The sequence below is a fragment of the Leguminivora glycinivorella genome, chromosome Z (assembly GCF_023078275.1).
Source record: "Leguminivora glycinivorella isolate SPB_JAAS2020 chromosome Z, LegGlyc_1.1, whole genome shotgun sequence".
NCBI classification, from domain to species: Eukaryota; Metazoa; Arthropoda; class Insecta; order Lepidoptera; family Tortricidae; genus Leguminivora; species Leguminivora glycinivorella.
Window position 1 is genome coordinate 19,909,753 of NC_062998.1, and position 21,200 is coordinate 19,930,952.

General features: G+C 41.8%; 1 protein-coding gene across 3 annotated transcripts in view; it reads right to left on the reverse strand.

The window, feature by feature from the left end:
- Window positions 1-21,200, reverse strand: part of LOC125240533 (mediator of RNA polymerase II transcription subunit 12-like) — a 42,343-nt gene that overhangs the window by 10,728 nt on the left and 10,415 nt on the right. The window contains exons 15-34 of one of the 3 annotated variants that reach the window (XM_048148425.1): window positions 20,599-20,724; window positions 19,947-20,086; window positions 19,410-19,546; window positions 19,254-19,336; window positions 18,890-19,096; window positions 18,677-18,789; window positions 18,101-18,283; window positions 17,840-17,984; window positions 14,391-14,580; window positions 13,414-13,505; window positions 13,232-13,331; window positions 12,100-12,320; window positions 11,028-11,207; window positions 10,452-10,592; window positions 10,204-10,324; window positions 8,951-8,989; window positions 7,721-7,906; window positions 7,558-7,645; window positions 7,227-7,390; window positions 174-297 (exon numbers count right to left, since the gene is read on the reverse strand). In XM_048148425.1, the coding sequence (XP_048004382.1) occupies window positions 174-297; window positions 7,227-7,390; window positions 7,558-7,645; window positions 7,721-7,906; window positions 8,951-8,989; window positions 10,204-10,324; window positions 10,452-10,592; window positions 11,028-11,207; window positions 12,100-12,320; window positions 13,232-13,331; window positions 13,414-13,505; window positions 14,391-14,580; window positions 17,840-17,984; window positions 18,101-18,283; window positions 18,677-18,789; window positions 18,890-19,096; window positions 19,254-19,336; window positions 19,410-19,546; window positions 19,947-20,086; window positions 20,599-20,724 (2,780 nt within the window). Of the gene's footprint in view, window positions 1-173; window positions 298-7,226; window positions 7,391-7,557; window positions 7,646-7,720; window positions 7,907-8,950; window positions 8,990-10,203; window positions 10,325-10,451; window positions 10,593-11,027; window positions 11,208-12,099; window positions 12,321-13,231; window positions 13,341-13,413; window positions 13,506-14,390; window positions 14,581-17,839; window positions 17,985-18,100; window positions 18,284-18,676; window positions 18,790-18,889; window positions 19,097-19,253; window positions 19,337-19,409; window positions 19,547-19,946; window positions 20,087-20,598; window positions 20,725-21,200 lie in introns of all 3 variants that reach the window. The other 2 variants (XM_048148424.1, XM_048148426.1) reach the window with 2 other exon arrangements.

The following is a 21,200-nucleotide window of genomic DNA, read 5'->3' on the forward strand; positions in this document are numbered from 1 at the left end:
TCTACGCGCTAGATGTATGGACTCACGAGCGAAAACGCAAGTTGCGCTAGACCGTCAAGTACAATATTGTTGATATAGTCATCAGCGTGATGAATTTTATACACTGACACACGCATGATATTGCTGTCTGTGGATGAATTTTACAATAATAATAGTAATAAGTGTTGACTAACCTGTCCGGCCTGCTTGAGTACGCGGCCCTGCACGGCGGCGGGCAGCTTGGCCACCAGCGGCGCCACCAGCCATACAGACTCCGACCATTTGCTCGTGCTCACCACGCCGCGGTCCGTGCCCGTCCTGTACACACACAAAACATTTATATAAGGTCCTAATTTATTAGTTGCAGATATTTTAACACATGATACTATACATTAAAATAATTAACTTTAAATATAAATTAAGAAATCTTTTCATGTAACTTTTTTGATTTCATTTTCCTAACAAAAAAATTAATTATAATTTCGTCTAAAAAAAATCATCATGTGCATTATCACATGTCACAATAACACTGTCTGTCATGTCAACAATTGTTTGTTGTAAATGTCGTAAAGGTTTTTTTTTTTTTTTTTTTTGTTAGGATTGGCTTTTGCTGCCAGGGCACTTTGCCAATGTCAAGTGAGTAGGGTGATTTCAGGAGTGCACCTAAAAATTTAACCCCAAATTTTGAATCAAAAGTAATAAGTTGCATACTTGGTACATAATATTATGAACATAATAAACATATACAACTAGGTATATACGCAATATTTACAAACTGATATTATTTTTTTCAAGAAAATATGCTATCATTTTTAATACTTTGGGATCTGAGCTAGCTAAAAGAGATTTTATATTACAAGGAAGAGGGACTTTCAATTTAAGTAAGAGATCGTATAAGCAAAAACGGTTCGATGGGCATTCAAAAAATATATGTTCGATTGTGCCCACGCCATAACCACATTGGCATTCTGGGCTAGCTTTTTTCTTTATCTTGTATAGGAATTCTGGAGAACAGACATGACCCAGTCTAAGGCGAATCAGGCAGCTCGTTACCTTCTTATTAAATTTAAATTTAAAGAACCAAGGTTTGGGGTAAATTTTTTGCTGAATTTGAAAGAACTGTAATTTATTATTAGTAATCCAAAGATCTGACCAATCAGAGTTCAGCTTTGTCGAGGAAATCACATCCAAGTCCTTACTAAAACATTGATAGAAACACCTACTACCAGTTACAGTTGCCTCTTTTGCAGCTTTATCAGCCAATTCATTACCATGAATGCCTTTGTGGCTTGGGATCCATGATAACTGAACGTCTAAATTTAATAGGTGACAAGTAAAGAGGGATTCTTTGATTAAGCAAATTATAGGGGTTTTCGCACAATTTTTGATAGAATTACAGGTGATAGCCTGGATTGAACTTAAGCTATCGGAGAAGATTACAGATTTAGACAGTTTGTGTTCCATAATGTATCTGGTTGCTTTCAAAATGGCTACGCATTCCCCAGTGAAAATAGAGCAAACTGAAGGAAGTTGAAATTTGTGGACTGATTCGAGGTTATCATGAATGAAAGCACAGCCAACAGAGCTATTGACAGATTTAGAAGCATCTGAGAAAAATAAATCCCATTCCTTCCATTTGTCTCTTATTGCAATCAGGAATTTTTCATTTATGCTATTTGAACTTCGCGTAACGCCGATTTTGACAGATTTTTGTTCGAACATTAAGGCAGCATAAGGAACAGTATAAATGGGTATTTTTGGAAATTTAGCTATGGGGACGTTGATATCATATAATCTGTTTAGACTGGTATAAAGGTTTGGTTTTTGTTTTCTAAGCCAGAAAGCGTTTACTTCAATATGGGCCTGCAAAATTTGGAGTTTTGGAAAAATGGGATGATTTTCTAATTGAGAAGAGCGGAGTAGGTATCTGTCAGCCAAATATTGGCGACGGAAATTTAGAGGAGGGTCAGCACACTCCACCTGAAGTGCTCTAACAGGGGAAGATCTCATAGCCCCTGTTACTATTCTGAGGGCTTTTGCCTGGATAGCATCTAATTTTTTAAGATCTTTTTGCGACATGGTTCTATTATTATGGAACCAAAGTCCATGAGTGATCTTATTAAGGCATTATAAAGCAATTTTTGGGTGTAAGGATGAGCTCCCCACCAACAGCCAGAGAGAGCACGAATGATATTTAGGTTTTTTTCACACTTCCCAATTGTATTATCGACATGTTGTGTAAACGTTAATTTTGAATCAAATGATACACCTAGAAATTTTACAATGTTATGGACTGGGATGTTTTGAGAACGAAATGAAACATTGACTGGTGGATGATTCTTGCTTCTTGAGAAAACTAGAGCAGAACTCTTAGATGGGGATAGGTCAAGACCATGAGTATCTAGCCATAAACCTAGAGATTCCAGAGAATTATTTACATAACGGGTCGCATCTACGATGTTCTTATGGACCGAATAGATTGCAATATCATCCGCATATTGTAGGATATTGCAATGGTTATTAATGGATTGTTCCAAGTCCGACGTATATATACTGTATAGCAATGGACTTAAAACCGAGCCCTGTGGTAGGCCCCTCCAGAGAAACTTTGGATTGTTCTGCATGTTAGGTACTCTTAAAGAAATATTTCTGCCCGATAAGAGATTATTAATAAAAAGCACAACTTTCTCTGGAATTTTCATAGAACGCAGTTTCCTGCAGAGAACCGGGAGTAAAACATTGTCATATGCTGCTGCTACGTCGAGAAAGGCAGCAACGACGGATTGTTTTTGAGAAAATGCTATTCTGACATCTGTTGATAATAGAGCATGGCTGTCAGTAACACTTCTACCTTTTCTAAATCCGAATTGGGTCTCAGCGAGAAACCCCGAATTCTCAACAAACCACTCTAACCTATTTTTAAGCATATGCTCAACTATCTTGCACAGAACTGACGACAGAGCAATTGGGCGGTAAGAATTGTAATGCTCGGGATCTTTACCCGGCTTTAAAATAGGAAGAATGATTTGATGCTTCCACGATTCAGGGATATTACCAGACTCGAAGATTCTATTAATGAGATTTAAATAAAAATCATGACAAAATGGGCCCGCTTTTTTCAAAAAAGAGTACATGATCCCATCGGCACCAGGAGACGAGTCCGTTACTGCAGCAAGCGTCGTTTTGAGTTCATCTAAACTAAAATCCTTCTCTAATAAATTATCAGATTTGTTAAAAGAGTAAGATACTGGGATATCGGACTCGTTAGGAACAGCAGGAGGGGCTAGTTTATCTAAAAAATCGTTTACCCAGTTGAAAGACGACCCAGAGGCGGACACAGGAGCAACGCCTCTACGAAACCTTCGTATATTCCTCCATACAAATGTAGAGGGAGTGGAGGGCGAAATAGATTCACAGAAAGTGTTCCATCCATCAGTTTTCTTAGTTGAAAGGATTTTACGACATTTTGCTCTAATTTTTTTAAACTTTATGTAATTTTCTATAGTTATATTTTTATTATATTCCAATTCGGCCTCGTTTCGTTCTTTAACTGCTGCAGAACACTCAGAGTCCCACCATGGTTGCGAGGGCTTGTTATTACGGCGAATAAAGGGTTTTTTCAGAGGGAATGTTTCCTCTGCTGACTGGTGGATAGCAGAGACGAATGACTCGTGGGCAGAGTTTATGTTTAGGTGAGCAACAGAGAAAAGGGTTTGAATTTTTTCATCTAAAGTGGATGAGTATTTATCCCAGTCTGCTTTGCCTAATCTATATTTTAATAGCGGGGGTAGAGGCGCTGAAAAATTAAGGTTTCCGGGTAAGGAAATAAATATTGGAAAATGGTCACTATTATGAGATAGGGATGAGATATTCCATGATAGCTGAGGGACTAAATTTGAGGAACAAAGAGTCAGATCTACTGCTGAGGAAAACTGATTAGGGGCAGTACGTCTTGTTGGTCTGCCGTCGTTTAAGTAACAAAGGTTCAATTTATCTAATAAACTGAGTAAATACCTGCCATTGTTATCAGAGGTGCCCGAACCCCACGATGTATGGTGGCAGTTCAGATCGCCCATAATAACAATCGGATTGGGAATATTTTTTACTATAGAGAAGAATTCGTTCAGATTGGCTATGGAGGGATGTGGGATATAAACTGAAACATAAGAAATATTATTTATGCTAGCTGCAACGATATATATGTTATTAGAGTGTAAAGGGAGGTGTATTTGGTAAAAGGGAATTTTGTTATTAATTAAAAGGGCGGAACCATCCCACCCATCGACTCTGTCATCTCTTAACATAAAAAATCCCGGCAATTTGAAAAATTGCTGGGGTTTGAGCCAAGATTCGCTAATGGCAAAAAGCATTGGATTATGTTTATTGTGAAGATATTTTAATTCAGATTTTTTGTTTAAAATACTACGGGTATTCCATTGTACAGCCGTACACATCCTGGAGTCGTTTATTAAGCATTACACATAAAGATTCAATTTTAGAAGCAGCGTGGTACGGTAAATTGTCTAAACTGAGAAGCATCAACAGAGAAGATAAAAGGGAATCAAGAACTTTGTCATTTAGTTGGGCTTTCCCACGGGAAGAATCCTGGGGTTGACGATTAGACGCAGACGAGTATATATTGTCATTGATGGAGATATTTCCTAAGTTAGTGTTCTCCTTTTCACGGAGGGCACAACCGTTTCGAGGATCAGGGATTCTGTAACTATTTATTATTTCCTGGTGGGCTACTTTGTCATATCCCGTTTGAAGGGGGGCTCTAGGTTTCCTTGATACTGTAACTGTTTTCTTGTAGGAGTTTGTAGGGGAATCAGCAATATCAGCGTAGGAGCGTTTTGCGGATGGGAAAAGGAGCGAAGCTTCATTGAAAGAAATGGCCTCCTCTGACATGGCAGCTTTAATTTTGTGTTGGCGGTTATACTCAGGGCACTTTTTATCATTTGCTGGGTGTGCACCGGAGCAGAAAAGACAGACTAAATCATTATGTGAGTTACATTGGGAGCTTAGGTGTGGTTGACTGCATTTTGCACACCGTGGCTGTGACCTGCAGTGTGCCATAATATGCCCATAACGGCAGCATTGCCTGCACTGAATGACAGGGAAGTTGTATTGTTCAGTGAGGAAAGAGTTATGAAATAGGTATACTCTCTGGGGTATTTTTTGGCCGTCGATAGTTAGGGCCATTGTCTCCGTAGGGACCCATTCAAACCCGTCACCTACCTTCTTTTTTGCGTTGAGACGCCTCGCTTTTATAATCTTACCAAATCCTTCTGGAGTCACCATAGACGAAGCTACTTCCTCATTGGTCAGGTCTTTAGGAACTTGGCGAATAATAAATATTCTTGCCACGTGAAAACTTGGGATAAACGCCAGGTATTGAGAGTCCTCCTTGTTGACTGTGTCTAAAAATCTGTTTGCAAACACACCATTAGTAAAATCGAGGCTTATACGATTTCTACCTATCTTGCGAATTCCCCCTTCGTGTAGACCTTTAATATTATTTGAGCACAAATATTGACCGAATTTCACCGGGTGTAGCTGTAGGGAAACGTTATCGGAGGAATCGACTGGTTTTAGTTGTACGTGAATTACATACGGTCCAATGTCTGAGTTGGTGTAACATTGTCTCCCGATGGGAGGCGATGCTGATGCGTGATTTTTTGACTGTGTGATTTTTGTTTTTTTTGGAATGTCAGACGGCATTTCTTTTAATTTTTTTGCAGCTCTTTTAAGGGTTGGTCTAGCTAGAACAAACTCTTCGTCTATATCAGGAGAGATCGTTGACTGACGGTCCATCTCCGGGGGGCTTTGCGGCGAGTCCATCACAGGATTAAGGGCCGGCTCGGGCGATGGGTTAGAAGAACCCATCACTCTGCCGGCCGTATGGGAACGTAATGTCCCTAACAAGCTGAAATATATATATATAGATTAAATAAATAAACAAATAAAGTAATATTTTCAGATAAAAATCACTACAATAAATTAAATAAGAATTTGGGCCGAGAAAATTTTAAACTGACAGCTCCCGTCCCGCACTCCGAATCAAACTCGTCGTAAAGGTTCGGCGGGAAAACTGCACATGTCATTGAAGTGGCCAGTTACAGTTAAGTGGTACATAAAAGAGTTACTAGAATCTGTTCAATGAGTTTTCATTTAATAATCACATAAACAGGGTGTTTTTACGTAGCAAATTTGTTTTTCCGTTTTCTCCAAAAAAACATCGTAAAAGCTATAATGTTTCACGGTTTAATATACTCCAGAGACCGAGTACTATCAGCTATAAAAATATCTGCATCTAATAAATTAGGACCTTATATATGTACAATACAATACAAATCGTTTATTCCTTGTAAACATTACTAATACCTATTACAATACAAACCAACACATTTAATTACTATAACATAATATAAAATTATCGTTTACCACAAAATGGTCCTGCCTCAGCATAATGCTAACCATACCGTCAGCGCTGATCTTAAGTCACATCTCGGACACTGGCGATCAAATATATGAAAGAGGCGCGTTCCTAGCACACATTCTAAGCTCGTGTAGGTGAACGCGTACCATGCTTGTATGAGTGAGATATGACAGGTTGACTGTTCGCGTTTTTGACAGACGGTAACTGTGAGGTAACCGAGAGAAGGTGGGCGGCGCTTTCAGCGGGGAGCGGGAGGATCTTGGCGCCAATGGCCAACTGCGTTTACACGTTGGCGCTTCATTCAGTTTGTCGTCAGCCGTCAGAGAGGACAGTAGTGAAATATTTACGAAAATAATAAGTTTATCTATGCCAATAATAGTGTTGATTTTAGGAAATAAAATAACCTTGCAAATGTTTAATGTATTGCCCAAAAAAGATAAATGTGCTTATCAGAATATTAAAAAAAAAATTAATATTTCAAATAATTTAATTTTACTACGGGGTTATTATTTTTTAATCAAATTTTGCTGACAACGTAAATGACCTAGAATTTCCTAGCCTTTTCCATTCCACGTCCATCTTTCATGAAGAGCCAATGCCAAGTGATTGGTTCGCCAATGTGTAAACTGCGGCTCTTATCTTGGCCAAGGGGTTCCACCAACGGTTGGTGGAACCGTTGGCCACATGTGTACAGCGGCCATAACACGTGTCACCAAACATGTGTTGAGCCACGAGCGATTGAACATCAGCTGCAGGTCCAGCCCCGACCCACGCAGTAGGCGAGCGTAGTGATGAGAGGAGTGGTCACCTGTCCTTGTCGGGCGGCGGCGGCGCCGGCTGCTGGAACACGGCCACCACGGCGCGCGCCACCATGTCGAGCCACGCGTTCAGCTCCGAGGAGCCGCTCGCGAACTGCTTGAACATCAGCTGCAGGTCCAGCCACGACATGCGCAGCGACCACTGCTCGAGGTTCTGCATGACACAAATATTATATAGTGTGTATTATCCTCCGATGAGTTTTCAATATTCCTCAGTACATTTTATATATGTAATTAGAAAATTATCTTCGTCGGTTTGCTGTCCACTGAGGTTAGGTAACACAAGAATAAATTAAAAATGATAAATATCAGATTTATTACCTCCAGCAGACGTGTGACCATTGTCTTCTGGTCTAGATCAGGCTGCGTGTGGCTGGCCGAGTCGGGGTAGCAGATCATGTGCAGCAGTCTGAATAAGGGAAATATTAATTAGTACATAACTCTGTCGAACACTAGCGAAGTCACAAGTGACGTCAGTAGTGACCTTTGCGCCTGGCGCGGCGTGAGCATGGAGTCGAGCAGCATGTCGGGCTGGTACAGCTCGTCCGGATTCTGGAGGCACTTCTGCAGCACCCACTCCTCGGAGCAGATCTCCTGCAGCACGTGCCTCGCCAGCGACGACAGCGACTGCGACGAATCTAACAACGTGGACCCGACGCCGCCGCTACCCCTGCGTACCAAGCTAACACTGTATGGGCTTTATAAACCTTGCACGTCACATGAACAATTGAACATTGATTCGACCATTAGTGTTAGTTTTGTAAAACAATTAAAGCACAATTCGGTCAAGCGGAGCGCGGTGGAGCCGAATTAGATCAATTAATGAATGTCTTCGAGTTTATAATGATGTTAATGATGGATCTACAGCGCTCCGGGTATCAGAAGTTATGAATGGTTCACACGATTGCCAGTTTTGTGTTATCAATCGTTCATGTTTTATTACAGCGATTTTCGCCCTTCCCTCTGCAGCACACAGTTCAAGCAATGGTCAAAATAACAAGGAGCAATTTGACTCACATTCCATGGTATTAGACACAACATGTATGGACAGACTTCGTAGAAGCGGTAGACATGGACTGACACAGTTAGAGAGACTATAGGATAGAATGACACCAAGGTTAATGAACCAATACAGAATAGTTTGCCCAGTTGGTATTTATAAACGGTGACAGTGCTGGTAATTATTAGTACGTATAGGCAATGTTACAGTCCCTTTACACGAAGCTGCCAGCCCGCAGACCTGACTGTGTAGCACGACTAGTATGCGCCTGCGACTCCATACGTCAAGTATGTAATGGCACGCGAGATGTCAAGTCGTGCTAACAGTTGTGGACATCGAGCAAGCGGCCGTGTGGCGGGGCGGGGTCCCGTGAAACATGGACACATGAGGATTGTGAACTCGGGCTAACAAAACATTTAAGCAAAGCGTGAAGGGTAGTCGGTAATCTTTGCACGTACCGATCATGCACACAAGTGACTTATTCAATTTCATTTAACAATCTTGTGTAAAATCGAGTTATGCGTGGAAAAGATGTATTTTTAATCAAATATTGTAAGAACGTGCGGAGATATAAATTGAGTAGGAGTGCCATCAGTACGTGCAAACAGGTAAAGGATCTTGATGAGGTGAGACGAGTAACGGTCGAGTCGAGTGAAGCCAGTCGGCCCGCGAGGGAGTGCAACCGTGAAACTCAATATTAAATCAAAAACAAACCTAGGAGTTCTATGGCCCCCACTCATCTCTGAGTCTATCCTAAGGATGAAAAACAATTGCTTGTCAATATCACAGGTACATACTTATACTTTATGGATTTATTGCAATTCGGTAATTACACAAATAATAATAGCTCTGCTTTTACAACACACATTCAATTTGTTTGACTCATTTTATCTTTAGAAATTATTTTAACTTCATTGTGTTCGGTATCGACAATGCTAGACAAAACGATCTTGATGCTGGTAGCCATTGGGGAAGGAAAACATCGTGAGAAAGTGGTCTAGTAATAGCAAAAGCTATATTTGGCCTGAGTTTGCAATAGTTTAAATACATTGCTAGTTTTTTCTGAATACCATACTATTTTAGGAGTATGCTTTACACCCCGAAATTGCTACTGTGTTTGTTAACACAAGAAAACGAAGTTGATAATTAGTTTGAATAAAAACAACAGACATGTATAAACTACAGACATATACCATACTTGTAAGTTGACTTGAGAAGGCCTAGCCTATTTATGTTTGGATTAATAATATATCATACACACATGAAATTTCACACAGCATTTTTATCGAGTTGACATGGAATACGTCTAGGAAATTATATGTTCCTTTTACTTTACGCTTATATCAATTAAATAGACAAAAGGTATATTAACTAAAAATAATGTAAAGTAAATAAATAATACAAAGTTTCAAACAAATGGTAGTAATTTTTAGTATACCGTAAAATCGGTCGGAATTTAATTAAATATATGTACTTATATAACATTTAGTTAGTATACATATTGAATTTGAAGCAAGGATATATTTGAGAATACTTGTTAAATTCATTGGATCGCGGGCCGTTGATTGTGATGACAAAAAATATGTAAGTGCAGAATTAGTGCCACACTCCGCATCGTACAGCAGTTCCCTTTTGCTTTCTGCATCCATTTCAACATTTGGTATGTGCCATTATCATTAATTATCCCACACTTTCTAATTGAAAATTTGATTTCGAGTTCGGTACATTTCCATACGGAAATCATATTTCGACATAGAAGCAGTACGTAAGTACAATAAATGGTACGTAAGAATCGTAACTAGTTTTTCTACTATCGTAAAGTTACAATAACATATTACTCTTCGAAGACCTCAAAAATATCTGACACGAACTTATTTCTTGAATAATAAGAGCGGTTCATATGTTTTTGCGGCCTTTCTGGTAACATATTATTGCAGGCGCCTATAGTGAAATGTGTGTGGACTTACGATATGAGGTCGAGCTGCGCGTCGGCGGGCGCGGCGTCGCTGGTGCCGAGGATGTGTGACAGCTCGCACGATTTCTTGCCGCCGGCCTTGCCGTTGTCGCGCGCCGTTGAGTCGCCCACCACTATCATGAATACGGTCATTTGTGTTAAAATTTGTTCCAGCAATGTTTACGTCTTTCGCAATATGTATAAGTGAGTCTAAATTCCATCGTTATTGTACTACTACTGACAAGAGAAACATGTACTCACTGAGGATAGCCTTGAGCGTGGCCAGCACGGGTCCCACGCCGATGTTCTTGTGCGCGGCGGCCAGCAGGTGGCGGTCGCAGGAGAGCCGCACGCCCGCCGCGCCGCCGCCCGGCCCCGGCGACGTTGATACTGAGTACAACCCTGACACAACATGAACAGTTTTAGAGCGTTCTCACATTCTCTTATCCGATTTCGAAGGGATATATTCATGTTTTATTTTGTAACTCGAAAATAACTGAACTTGAAAATTGGGAATCTGGTAATTAAGTGCTCGTTTTTAATTGTATTGGTAGAATTCAATGCCTAAGAGAATATTTAAAGTGATTCTTTTCAAAACTATCGAGAACGATTAGCACGAACTTGAATGTATTTTTTTTAATCCGGCGGGAACGCATAATAACCTCTCCAGCGCACAATGGTAATCCTTCAAACAGATAATCAGTATCAAACTGTCTGTCACCGTAAAAGTTTGATTTATTTTATCGTAGGTATCTGCCAAAAACCGATGATGTAAATGGCATATGGTCGGCTTGATCAGTCAGCCAAGTTGCAAGTGGATATTACAAGGGTGGTCACCTGGCTGCGGCGTGTCGATGGTCTTGAAGAGGCGCAGCAGCAGGTGGCAGGTGAGGCGCGCGCCGGTGTCGGGCGAGGGCGCGTTGGCGGGGTTGCCGGCCGCGCCGCCGCCGCACGCCTTCACCAGCGACGGCAGCGCCGCGTGACGCACAAAGTCCTCCAGGGAGAAACAGTGACGCGCTGCAATCGAATTTCATATTTTCCTCTTATTCTATTCTAGGTATTTCTTACAAGTAGTACATACATGCAAGCCGGAAGAGTTATGACACGAGTGTTCCTATTAATGTTATCATTACCACGTCAACGATGGCGTATACTTGTATATTATATACTAAGCTTTCAGTCAAAACTCGGCAAAAATCTTCTGCTCTCTGTCTGCGTGGGCTCTAATGAAAGATATAATGACGCACATTTTGAACAAATATAGTCATTAGAGGGAATATACGAACCAAGACACGTGTCATCGTGAATGAAACTGTTTATAACTGCAGCATACAACAGTCGGGTGGAACATGGAAAGACGCCTTTACATCAAACACTTTGTTGGGTGGTGCTTCTATTTGCTATTGCAGCCTGCGCCTTCGTGAACCAACTGACGACCTAAAAACGAGGCGGATGTGCGTCTGGGAGACAGATGATGTAGATCAGCAATTCCCGAATACTTTGTACATTTGGATCACGTCTCCGATTTTGATAAAAATTGGTAGGCTGATAGAGTCCATGACGTTGAGCAAGATTCACTAGGTTTCCCAAAATGTCCTAGGAACAAAACTTTCCTTTTTTGTTACCGAAAATGTATAGAAATCTGGTAACAAAAAAGGAAGATTTCATACAAACAACCTAGGATATTTTGGGAAACCTAGTGGATCTTTCTCAGCATCATGGAGTCTATCAGCCTACTAATTTTTATCAAAATCGAAGACGTGATCCAAATCTACAAAGTATTCGGGAATTGCTCAGATACTGTAGATGTAGTGTAAAGACGCCCCGCCGATAGCAGATGAGCTGTAGTTCAAGTGTCGCGTTCATTCAGTCCGGAATGATAGTGTCTGTGTGTGTGAGAGATACTGACCGACTAGTATACAGGTGAAGACGGCGAGCGCGTCGTGCGCGGCGGCGTCGTGCAGGTCGCGGTGGTGCAGCAGGTCGGGGTAGAGCGGCGGCGGCGCGGCGTGCGGCGCGGCCGGGTAGTGCTGCGCGCCGCACAGCGCCACCAGCGCGCCCACCCACTCCGCCGCCAGCCCGCTGCACCACGCCGTCATCTCCGCGCACAGCACGCCCAGCTCGTTCACTCTGCACAAATGCATAATGCATGACCCAACCTCGATTGCTTTACACAACGTCACAAGAGTTTGACGACCGGTCTGGCCTAGCGGATAGTGACCCTGCTTGCTAAGCCGCGGTCCCGGGTTCGAACCCGGTAAGGGCATATATTTGCGTGATGAGCACAGATATTTTTTCCTGACTCATGGATGTTTTCTGATGATGTTGTATATAATGTATCCATACTAATATTTTTTATTTGAGCTTCGTTTCTTCTACAGTCTGGTTGTGTGTTATTTTTCCTTTCTTTTTAGACTGACTGTAGATCCCATCTGTTGGGTAAACTAATATTATAAATGGGAAAGTGTGTGTGTGTCTGGTTGTTTGTCCGTCTTTCACGGCGACGGAGCGACGAATCGACGTGATTTTTTAAGTGGAGATATAGTTGAAGGGATGGACAGTGACATAGGCTACTTTTTGTCTCTATCTAACACGAGCGAAGCCGCGGGCACAAGCTAGTATTATATATATCGTTGTCTGAGTACCCACAACACAAGCCTTCTTGAGCTTACCGTGGGATTCAGTCAATCTGTGTAAGAATGTCCTATAATATTTATTTATTACTAGCTTTTGCCCGCGGCTTCGCCTGCGTTAGAAAGAGACAAAAAGTAGCCTATGTCACTCTCCATCCCTTCAGCTATGTCCACCTAAAAAATCACGTCAATTCGTCACTCCGTTTTGCCGTGAAAGACGGACAAACAAACAGACACACACACTTTCCCATTTATAATATTAGTATGGATAATAACATACTCGTACAAAAGAGTCTACATAATCAGAAATCTAAACAATGCGATTATGTAGTTACATTAACATGTTCGAGTAATTGTATGATCTTTTCAATTCTTAATAAATAAATAAAAAATGCAAAAAACAGTCACCTGTCGTTGTCAACCTCGCGGCACACAGCCAGCATGGCGGAACACACGAAGCTGTAGCGGTTGGCCGCCGACTCGCCCACCTGCCGCGCCCATGACATTTCTAGTTTACCTGAAAGTTGTTTTTTTTTCAATCATAGTATAGTAATCTAATTAAATGTGTATGAAAAAAGGTTCGTGCGTACCCTTGCGTGGGTTGGCGAAGAACTCGCTGAGGAACTGCGGGTTGTAGACGTAGCTGGAGGGCGTCGGTTGCAGCGGCGAGTACAGTGCTTGCCTGAAACATGGCGACATTGAAATAAGTGCAGTCTTGGCTTCTTGTTATTGGTACTTCAGCAGCGCGCTCTACCTGTGTTTGTTCTTAAACTACGTCCAGAGAGAGGTTGATTGATTGTGCGTGTAATCTGAACCAAATGAACTAGACCCTACTTATAATGCTGTGTTCCTGATGTCCAAAGTGTCTACAACGCAGATGTAAGTCCTCTGTATTTGAAGCGTCTCTAGGATTTGGAGACTGCTTACCATCAGAGGGGCAGTATGCTTGCTTACTCCCTGTAATCTCCTTTTTAGGGTTCCGTAGTCAACTAGGAACCCTTATAATTTGTGCCCTAATAAACATTAAACATAGTTTCGCCATGTCTGTCCGTCCGTCCGTCCATCCGCGGATAATCTCAGTGACTGTTAGCACTAGAAAGCTGAAATTTGGTACCAATATGTATATCAATCACGCCGACAAAGTGGTAAAATAAAAAGTGGAAAAAAATGTTTTGTTAGGGTTATGTAGGGGGCATGTAAAGTGGGGACCGATTTTTTTTTTCATTCCAGCTCCAACGTGTGATATATTGTTGGATAGGTATTTAAAAATGAATAGGGGTTTACTAAAATCGTTTTTTGATAATATTAATATTTTCGGAAATAATCGCTCCTAAAGGAAAAAAGTGTGCCCCCCACCCCTGTAACTTTTGAATCATATGTTTTAAAAATATGAAAAAAAATCACAAAAGTAGAACTTTATAAAGACTTTCTTCTTCTTCAGAGGAAAATTTATTTGAAATTGATAGGTTCTGAGAAAAATACGGGAAACTAAGGAACCCTACACTGAGCGTGGAACCCGACACGCTCTTGGCCGGTTTATGTATACAGTGTGACAGTGATAACTGACTTGATCTTGGGGTAGGCGTTGGCGAAGGTGTCGGCGTGCGGCGCGTGGCAGAGGTGCGCGGCCGCCTTGTAGAGGTCGTGCAGCTGCGCCAGCACGCAGCGCTCCGCCGACCCGCAGTCGCCCGGGTTCACCACGCACTTCACCAGCCGGCACAGCTGCTCGAACACCGCCGACGTCTGTTCCACGCACACTGCACAACCACAGCCACCATCATCATCACCATCACAAATATCTTCTATTTTTACGTTCATCGTTAAACTGTATCTCTTCGCCTATGATACTTGTCTTCCGCGGAAAACTATTATATTTAGTTCATTTTGCGGACCTTCTACAACGAGGAGGCACACTCAAAGGTTATTAGTCCATTGCACAGATAAATAATTTCAATATCTGGGCAACCGAGCTTCGCTCGGTTCTGTTTCGTATCCTTGACATGTGTCGCCATCTAGTTCAAAAATGAATAGTACCTACATCGAGCGAAAGAATTCTCAGCCTTAACAACACAACTACTCCACACGAGATGGCGCGCATTTCGCCACAAAAACTCAAATAGTGTATTTTCTATTCGTTTTAGCCTTGACCTGTGTCGCCATCTAGTGTTTGCAATAAATAGTACTTACATCGACCGAAAGAATTCTGTCTTAACAGTACAACTACTGCACACGAGATGGCGCGCGAAGAAAAACGCATGAAAACTCGAAAATTCGCGTTTTCCGGGACCTAAGGATAAGTTAGACCGATTTTTCACCCCCAAACACATAACAACAAATTTCTGCGAAATCGTTAGAGCGGTTTCCGAGATCGTCAGTGTAAATCAAGGACGATTATAAAGGACCAGCAGAGTCCATACTAAACACCGTACCCCGTTGGCAGCCGTAAATCTATGTCGCTAGATGTCACTAAGAGTGTCATTTGAATAAAAATGTCGTTTTTTTTTAAAGTACGCACGCGGTAGTTCAACGGCATTACAAGTGATACAGTGAAAAGTACATAGATGCCGCTAGGGGCCCGTGTCATGTTTCGGTCCCTGTTTACAACGCAAGCCATCGTTCTTATTTTGAATTATGACAATCATGCAAAAGAGTACCATACTGTCAAATTTTCTATCTCTTTCATTTCAGCGTGACGTCAATGATTAGTAATATTACTTTCAATATATTTAAAATTTAGATTTTAATGAGGCCATTTCGAACGGTGTTTATGATAGATATCATGTTGACAATCAATCCCCTGACCGTCTCGCTCACACCAATCCTATCCTATATTTGAACAAGTGCGACCGAAACAGTCGAGTATTATTGAAGATTTTTGAATGTCTAAAATCTAATTGGTAGTTGTCGAAAACCCGCTTTTTCCATAAAGTGTTGGCGCGACGTCAAGTGGGTGATAGGCGTACGAGCAAGTACGCGTTGGATGGTCGACTACTATGCGCGGCGGTTTTTACGCGTACTTAGACCGTTTTCACATTATCCGATCCGATATCGGATGTCGGAAGGATTTCATTGGAAAAAATCCAAGATAGCGCCTGTAATGTATGGGGTATCAGTCCTACATCCGATATCGGATCGGATAATGTGAAAACGCATTAAATTTAGTCTCACTAATTATTAATTTAGAGTTTAGGTTTATACGAGTACCAAACGAGTAGTATACGAGTAGAAAATATATTACCAAAACAATACAAACTATCATTAATTTATTATAAAAACGTAATCCAAAGTGCCACACCTAGTCGGCCAGTGCATGGCCTACGCTGCCGATGGTCAGGGTGCTCGGAGTGACATACAAGAAACGCTGAACTATCCGCGTTGTGTCCAAGACGAAGCCTGACCGACGAAGCTAGCAAGTCTCTCTACATGTTAGCTGAAATACTGTCAAACCGTTCACTGTGATTACTCAGATTATTATAAGCAAAATGATCTTCGAATGAACTTTCTGGACAATTGAGATGCATGGGCGCAGTCGAAACCAGCTCGCCCCTTCAGCCGTGTCCCGTTGAAAATCGGAAAGATTCTTTTCCTTAGCACATTTAATGTTTACAAATTGGATTCGCCTTCTGTCACCTAAACTGGTAAATTTATGTATGAGGTCATTGGTCATACAATTATTAATTTATACCGTTATTAATTCTGTATCTCTACTCGCATTGCTACTGCGATTCTAAAATATTTAATATCCATATTATGAATATTCAATAAATCATACAATGACATTTGTGATGTGACATGGAAGTCAGATGTAACATCTGTTGGCACAATGATTGCGTTTTGTTGAACGTATTTGAGCTCAACATATAGGTTTATTGTCACTAAGTATATTATATTAATGAACAACGAAACGGATGTGACATATTCCTAGTCCACCAACGTCATCTAGTCATTTTATTTGGCAATAATTAGACAACATGCGAACAAACTTAGCCAGCGAAGCGATCACAACTACGTCGAGGCCGACCAAAAAATATAATTTGTAAAAATTGTGTTTTGAGCCAATATTTTGATATTAAAATAAAGTTTTTTGATAGTTATTCATAGTATAATATAAAAACAAGTAAAAATATGTGTGAAAATATGTTTTTTTCCACTCCCGGGTTACGAAACAACGCCATCTAGTTTTAAAGCAAAAACTAAGCTTTTTTCAGGGGTACGCTTTTTTGTATGGGCTATATCAGTCTAGTATTAAATGGTCCTTGGTGTAAATAAATAAATATATAAATAAATAAATAAATAAATATACAAGAATTGCTCGTTTAAAAGTATAAGATACATGAGAGCGAGAAGATGATATTTTTTTTCTCTCTCACACATGAATGATAGTGACATGCCTAGGCACTTGCACAGGCGCCGCTTGGCGGATAAAATGTCAGTGTGCCTCCTCATTATCTCATTTAGTTGCCAAATGCAAAAAGAGACAAAATTGCCTTATATTTGATATACAGGGTGTCCCAAGACTATGGGACATGAACGGAAAGTACCTTAAATATCGTAGATAGGGTATTTTGCTACAAGAAGACTTTATTTTATTTTTAAAACTAAGTAAAACTCCATTCATAGATTTTTAAATAATTACATGGTTAAACCGGGAATCAAACCCGCTACACGAGAAAAAAAAAACATCCTGTAATTTTGTCATACCGATCGATAGGCTTCATCATAAAGATTATCTTTCTCTAAATAACATAGTGTCGGAGATAAAAGGAAGACCATGAATTTTAACATTTTACATGGCAGACTCCTTAGCCTTAAAATTTGTCCATACATTAAAAAAAAAAAAAAAATTTTTTTTTGAATGCAGTTTTACCAAGTTTTAAAAATAAAATAAAGTCTTCTTTCAGCAATATATCCTATCTGTGATATTTTAGGTACTTTCCCTTCATGTCCCATGGTCTTGGGACACCCTGTATAGTTCATCTACTAGGTAGTTCTGAGTGATATTAAAAAGTTACTTACATAGCAAGCAGGAGTGGTATCTCCTTAGAGCGCCGACCGTGTAAAGCGCCAGCGCCGATGTATACGCGCGCGGCGCCGCCAGCCCCGTGCTCGGCGCGCCGCGGGCTATCAGCGCGCCTTCCACCTCGGACAGCTCTTTCAAAATCTGATACATACAAAGGGCTTACTAATGAAACGACTAGCCAATTTAAATAGATAATTTGATAGTAACATAAAAGAACGATTCACCGACTGCCGCCGAAAAATAAAACATAATGTTACCTGTATACAGGTCTCGATAAGACCGTGCACATTGAGCGCTATCTCCATGAGGTCCAGCGCGAAGGCGACGTGCTCGGGCTGCGGCAGGTAGGTGGTGGCGCCCGCCGCGTAGGCGGCCAGCGCCTCGCACACGGCGCCGCCCACCGCCCACGACACCGCGCCTTGCTCGTACATCGACATCGCCTACAACACGACCATATCTTACTCGTACACCGGTCCGCCCCGAACCACTTTGCCGACACAACATTTACAAGCGGAAATCCAATAGAGGAAATGGTGACCCTGACACCGGAGGCGCAAATTATGCCTCGTAAAGGCGGTGTCGGAGACTCGTGTTTATGCGGGGGTAACGAAGAACAACGATATAATGAATGTCATTTCGAGTAAATAGCAACACCATTAAGGACAGCGAAGAACGAAACGAAGAAATAGTAAGCAAGTTTTGCAACATACGCTGGAATCGTCTTCGCGCGAGCAGCCCCAATCGTGGTATTGTAAGACCTGTCATCGCACGAATTGGTCACTAATTACTGTCAACTGTTGGTATCGACCAGGGTTGAAGGAAAATATACGAACTTGAAATTTTTGTGTGACGGCCTCGAAGTTGAACTCGCTCCGAGCGTGTTTCTTCACTTTGCCGCCCTCGGCCACGTCGATTGAGAATTTCTTTGAAAATAATTTGCATATTTCTGAAACAAAATGAATGCGTTAAGGGATCAGCGTCATTTGCAAGCATGACTTTTAAATAAATATCAAAATAGTATAGCAGTGGTGAGTATTGTAGTGTACCTTTGGTCATCTTCTTGACCTGGTGCTTAGCGTCGTCGCGCTGGCGGCCGACGCCGTGCAGCAGGATGTGGCGCTGGTTGGCGTCGTGCGGCGTGTGGTCGGGCTCGGCGGGCGGCAGCGGGAAGTGCATGGTGTAGCTGTAGTGCCGCGACGCCGCCGCCGGCGCCGCGCTGCCCGACGACTCGCCCGCCGACCCCGTGCGCATGCCTGAACACATCATCACTTAGATTCCGCCCGTCACATTTGGGGCAACCATTCATATGTTACATAATATCTAAATCCATCAATCCATGTTAGTGAGACGTTTATAAATATGACGCGCTGTGTATTATTGCTGTGATAATAAAAATATAATATAATTTACCTGAGACGGACATAGGACCCATTCCCATCGAGTTCATACCAGGTATGCTCATGCTGCTCGAGCCCATCATAGGAGAGTTCACGCTGCGAAAACATGACATATTATTATCACAAATTAGTTATTTACAGGCACTAGTCTAAATAAATGTGGACGAACCTATGTGAGGATTCTCCAGGATCCTTGGGGCTATCGGGCGCGTCCATAGAATTTTGTTGCTCTTCTTTGATATTTTGCAACAGCATATGGAGCTCGTCGTCTATTTTCGAACCGTCCATATCCATTCGCGCCTGTTCCTGTAGAGTAAGGACAATATGAGACGTTTTGTAACATTTTACTAAAGGTAAGCGATCTCGACGTGTATTTTTATGGAAAACTGATTCGGATCATACATTTTTGTGATAAAAATAGCACAGTAGCGGATAAACAACTTGTAGCAACGCTCAATAGAATTACGAGCCGAACGTGGCCGGAATCGCCCGCTAGGAAAAATGTCCGAACACTGGTTCTTATTTGTTGTTCGTTGTTTGCCAAACGAGTCGTACCATGCTAAGTTTTTGATAGCTCCGCATATACAAGGGTTAAGGAAACATCATATTTTCATATAAGTTTGTTGTTTAAAAACATTTTCAATGGCGGTGCTGTCAAAATCGTTACCAACTTAGCTTCGCATGACCCTAGAGTGTAGTGGTGTACCTCCATCTTGGGCTTGAGGTCGATGCCCTCGAAGGTGTCGTCGTCCATGTTGTGCGAGCTGCCGGCCGTGGCGGGCGCCGCGGTGCCGCTGCTGCTGCTGCCCGACGACGACGTCGGCTCCGTCGGTGAGATCAGGTCACCTAATACAACATTATAAATCTGACCATTAATGAGACCATAAAAACATTACGCGCTATTAATCAGGGGCGCGACCGCTATTTTGGCTACGCCTACAATCACGATTCACGACCAATATTCACGTATTGATTTACATAATTTTATAAACCAAGCCAAGTGTCAATTTACCTCTGAAGATGAGCGTGCATCGTGCATCGTCGGCATCGTGTGAGAACACGTCGCGACGAATAAGCTCGCCGAACAAGAGCATCAGGTTGGCGAACTGTTGCCGGTTGTTGGGCGGCGCGTTCGGGCTGTTGTCTGCAAACCATCGCTACTGCCCACGACTAAGTTGGCACATAGCTAAGTGACAACTTACCTCTCGAGATGAGCGTGCACATGTAGGCGTCATGCAAGAACACGTCGCGTCGAATGAGCTTGCCGAACAAGTGCACCAGGTTGACGAACTGTTGCCGGTTGCAAGCCATCATTACTACCCACGACTAAGTTGGCACAAAGCCAAGTGTCAACTTACCTCTCGATATGAGCGTGCACATGTAGGCGTCGTGTGAGAACACGTCGCGGCGAATAAGCTCGCCAAACAGGTGCACCAGGTTGGCGAACTGCTGCCGGTTGCTGGGCGGCGAGTTCGGGCTGTCGTCTGCAAACCATTCTCGTTTTTAAGACATGCTTACATGTTAATGATGCTTACATGTTTGCTTGCACATCAAATATTTTATATTTTATGTTGTGTAAATTACATTCAATGACATTGAGATGCATATTATCTTTTTCTTCTGTGACAATATGATATGTTTTCTCTGAAGAAGAACGACGTATTATTAAGCAATAATATAATTTATTGAAATTAATTTCCATAGAGTACCTAGTCTGCTCATATTCTTTGATGAATACTTTTGCATGTTAAATTGTATCTTGTTATTTAATGCATGTTAATTATAAGATGTAATATTTGAAAAGAAGTTGCCTGCCGAGTTTCTTGCCGGTCCCATAGTGGATACCCCCCTCCCAACTGAGGGGGGACTGAAATCTTCTCGAGGCTGAGGCGTAGGGTTAGAGCCGGCGTAGCTTTATTTGACGTTCATATGCGCATTGTAATATGCTTACTTGAAAAAT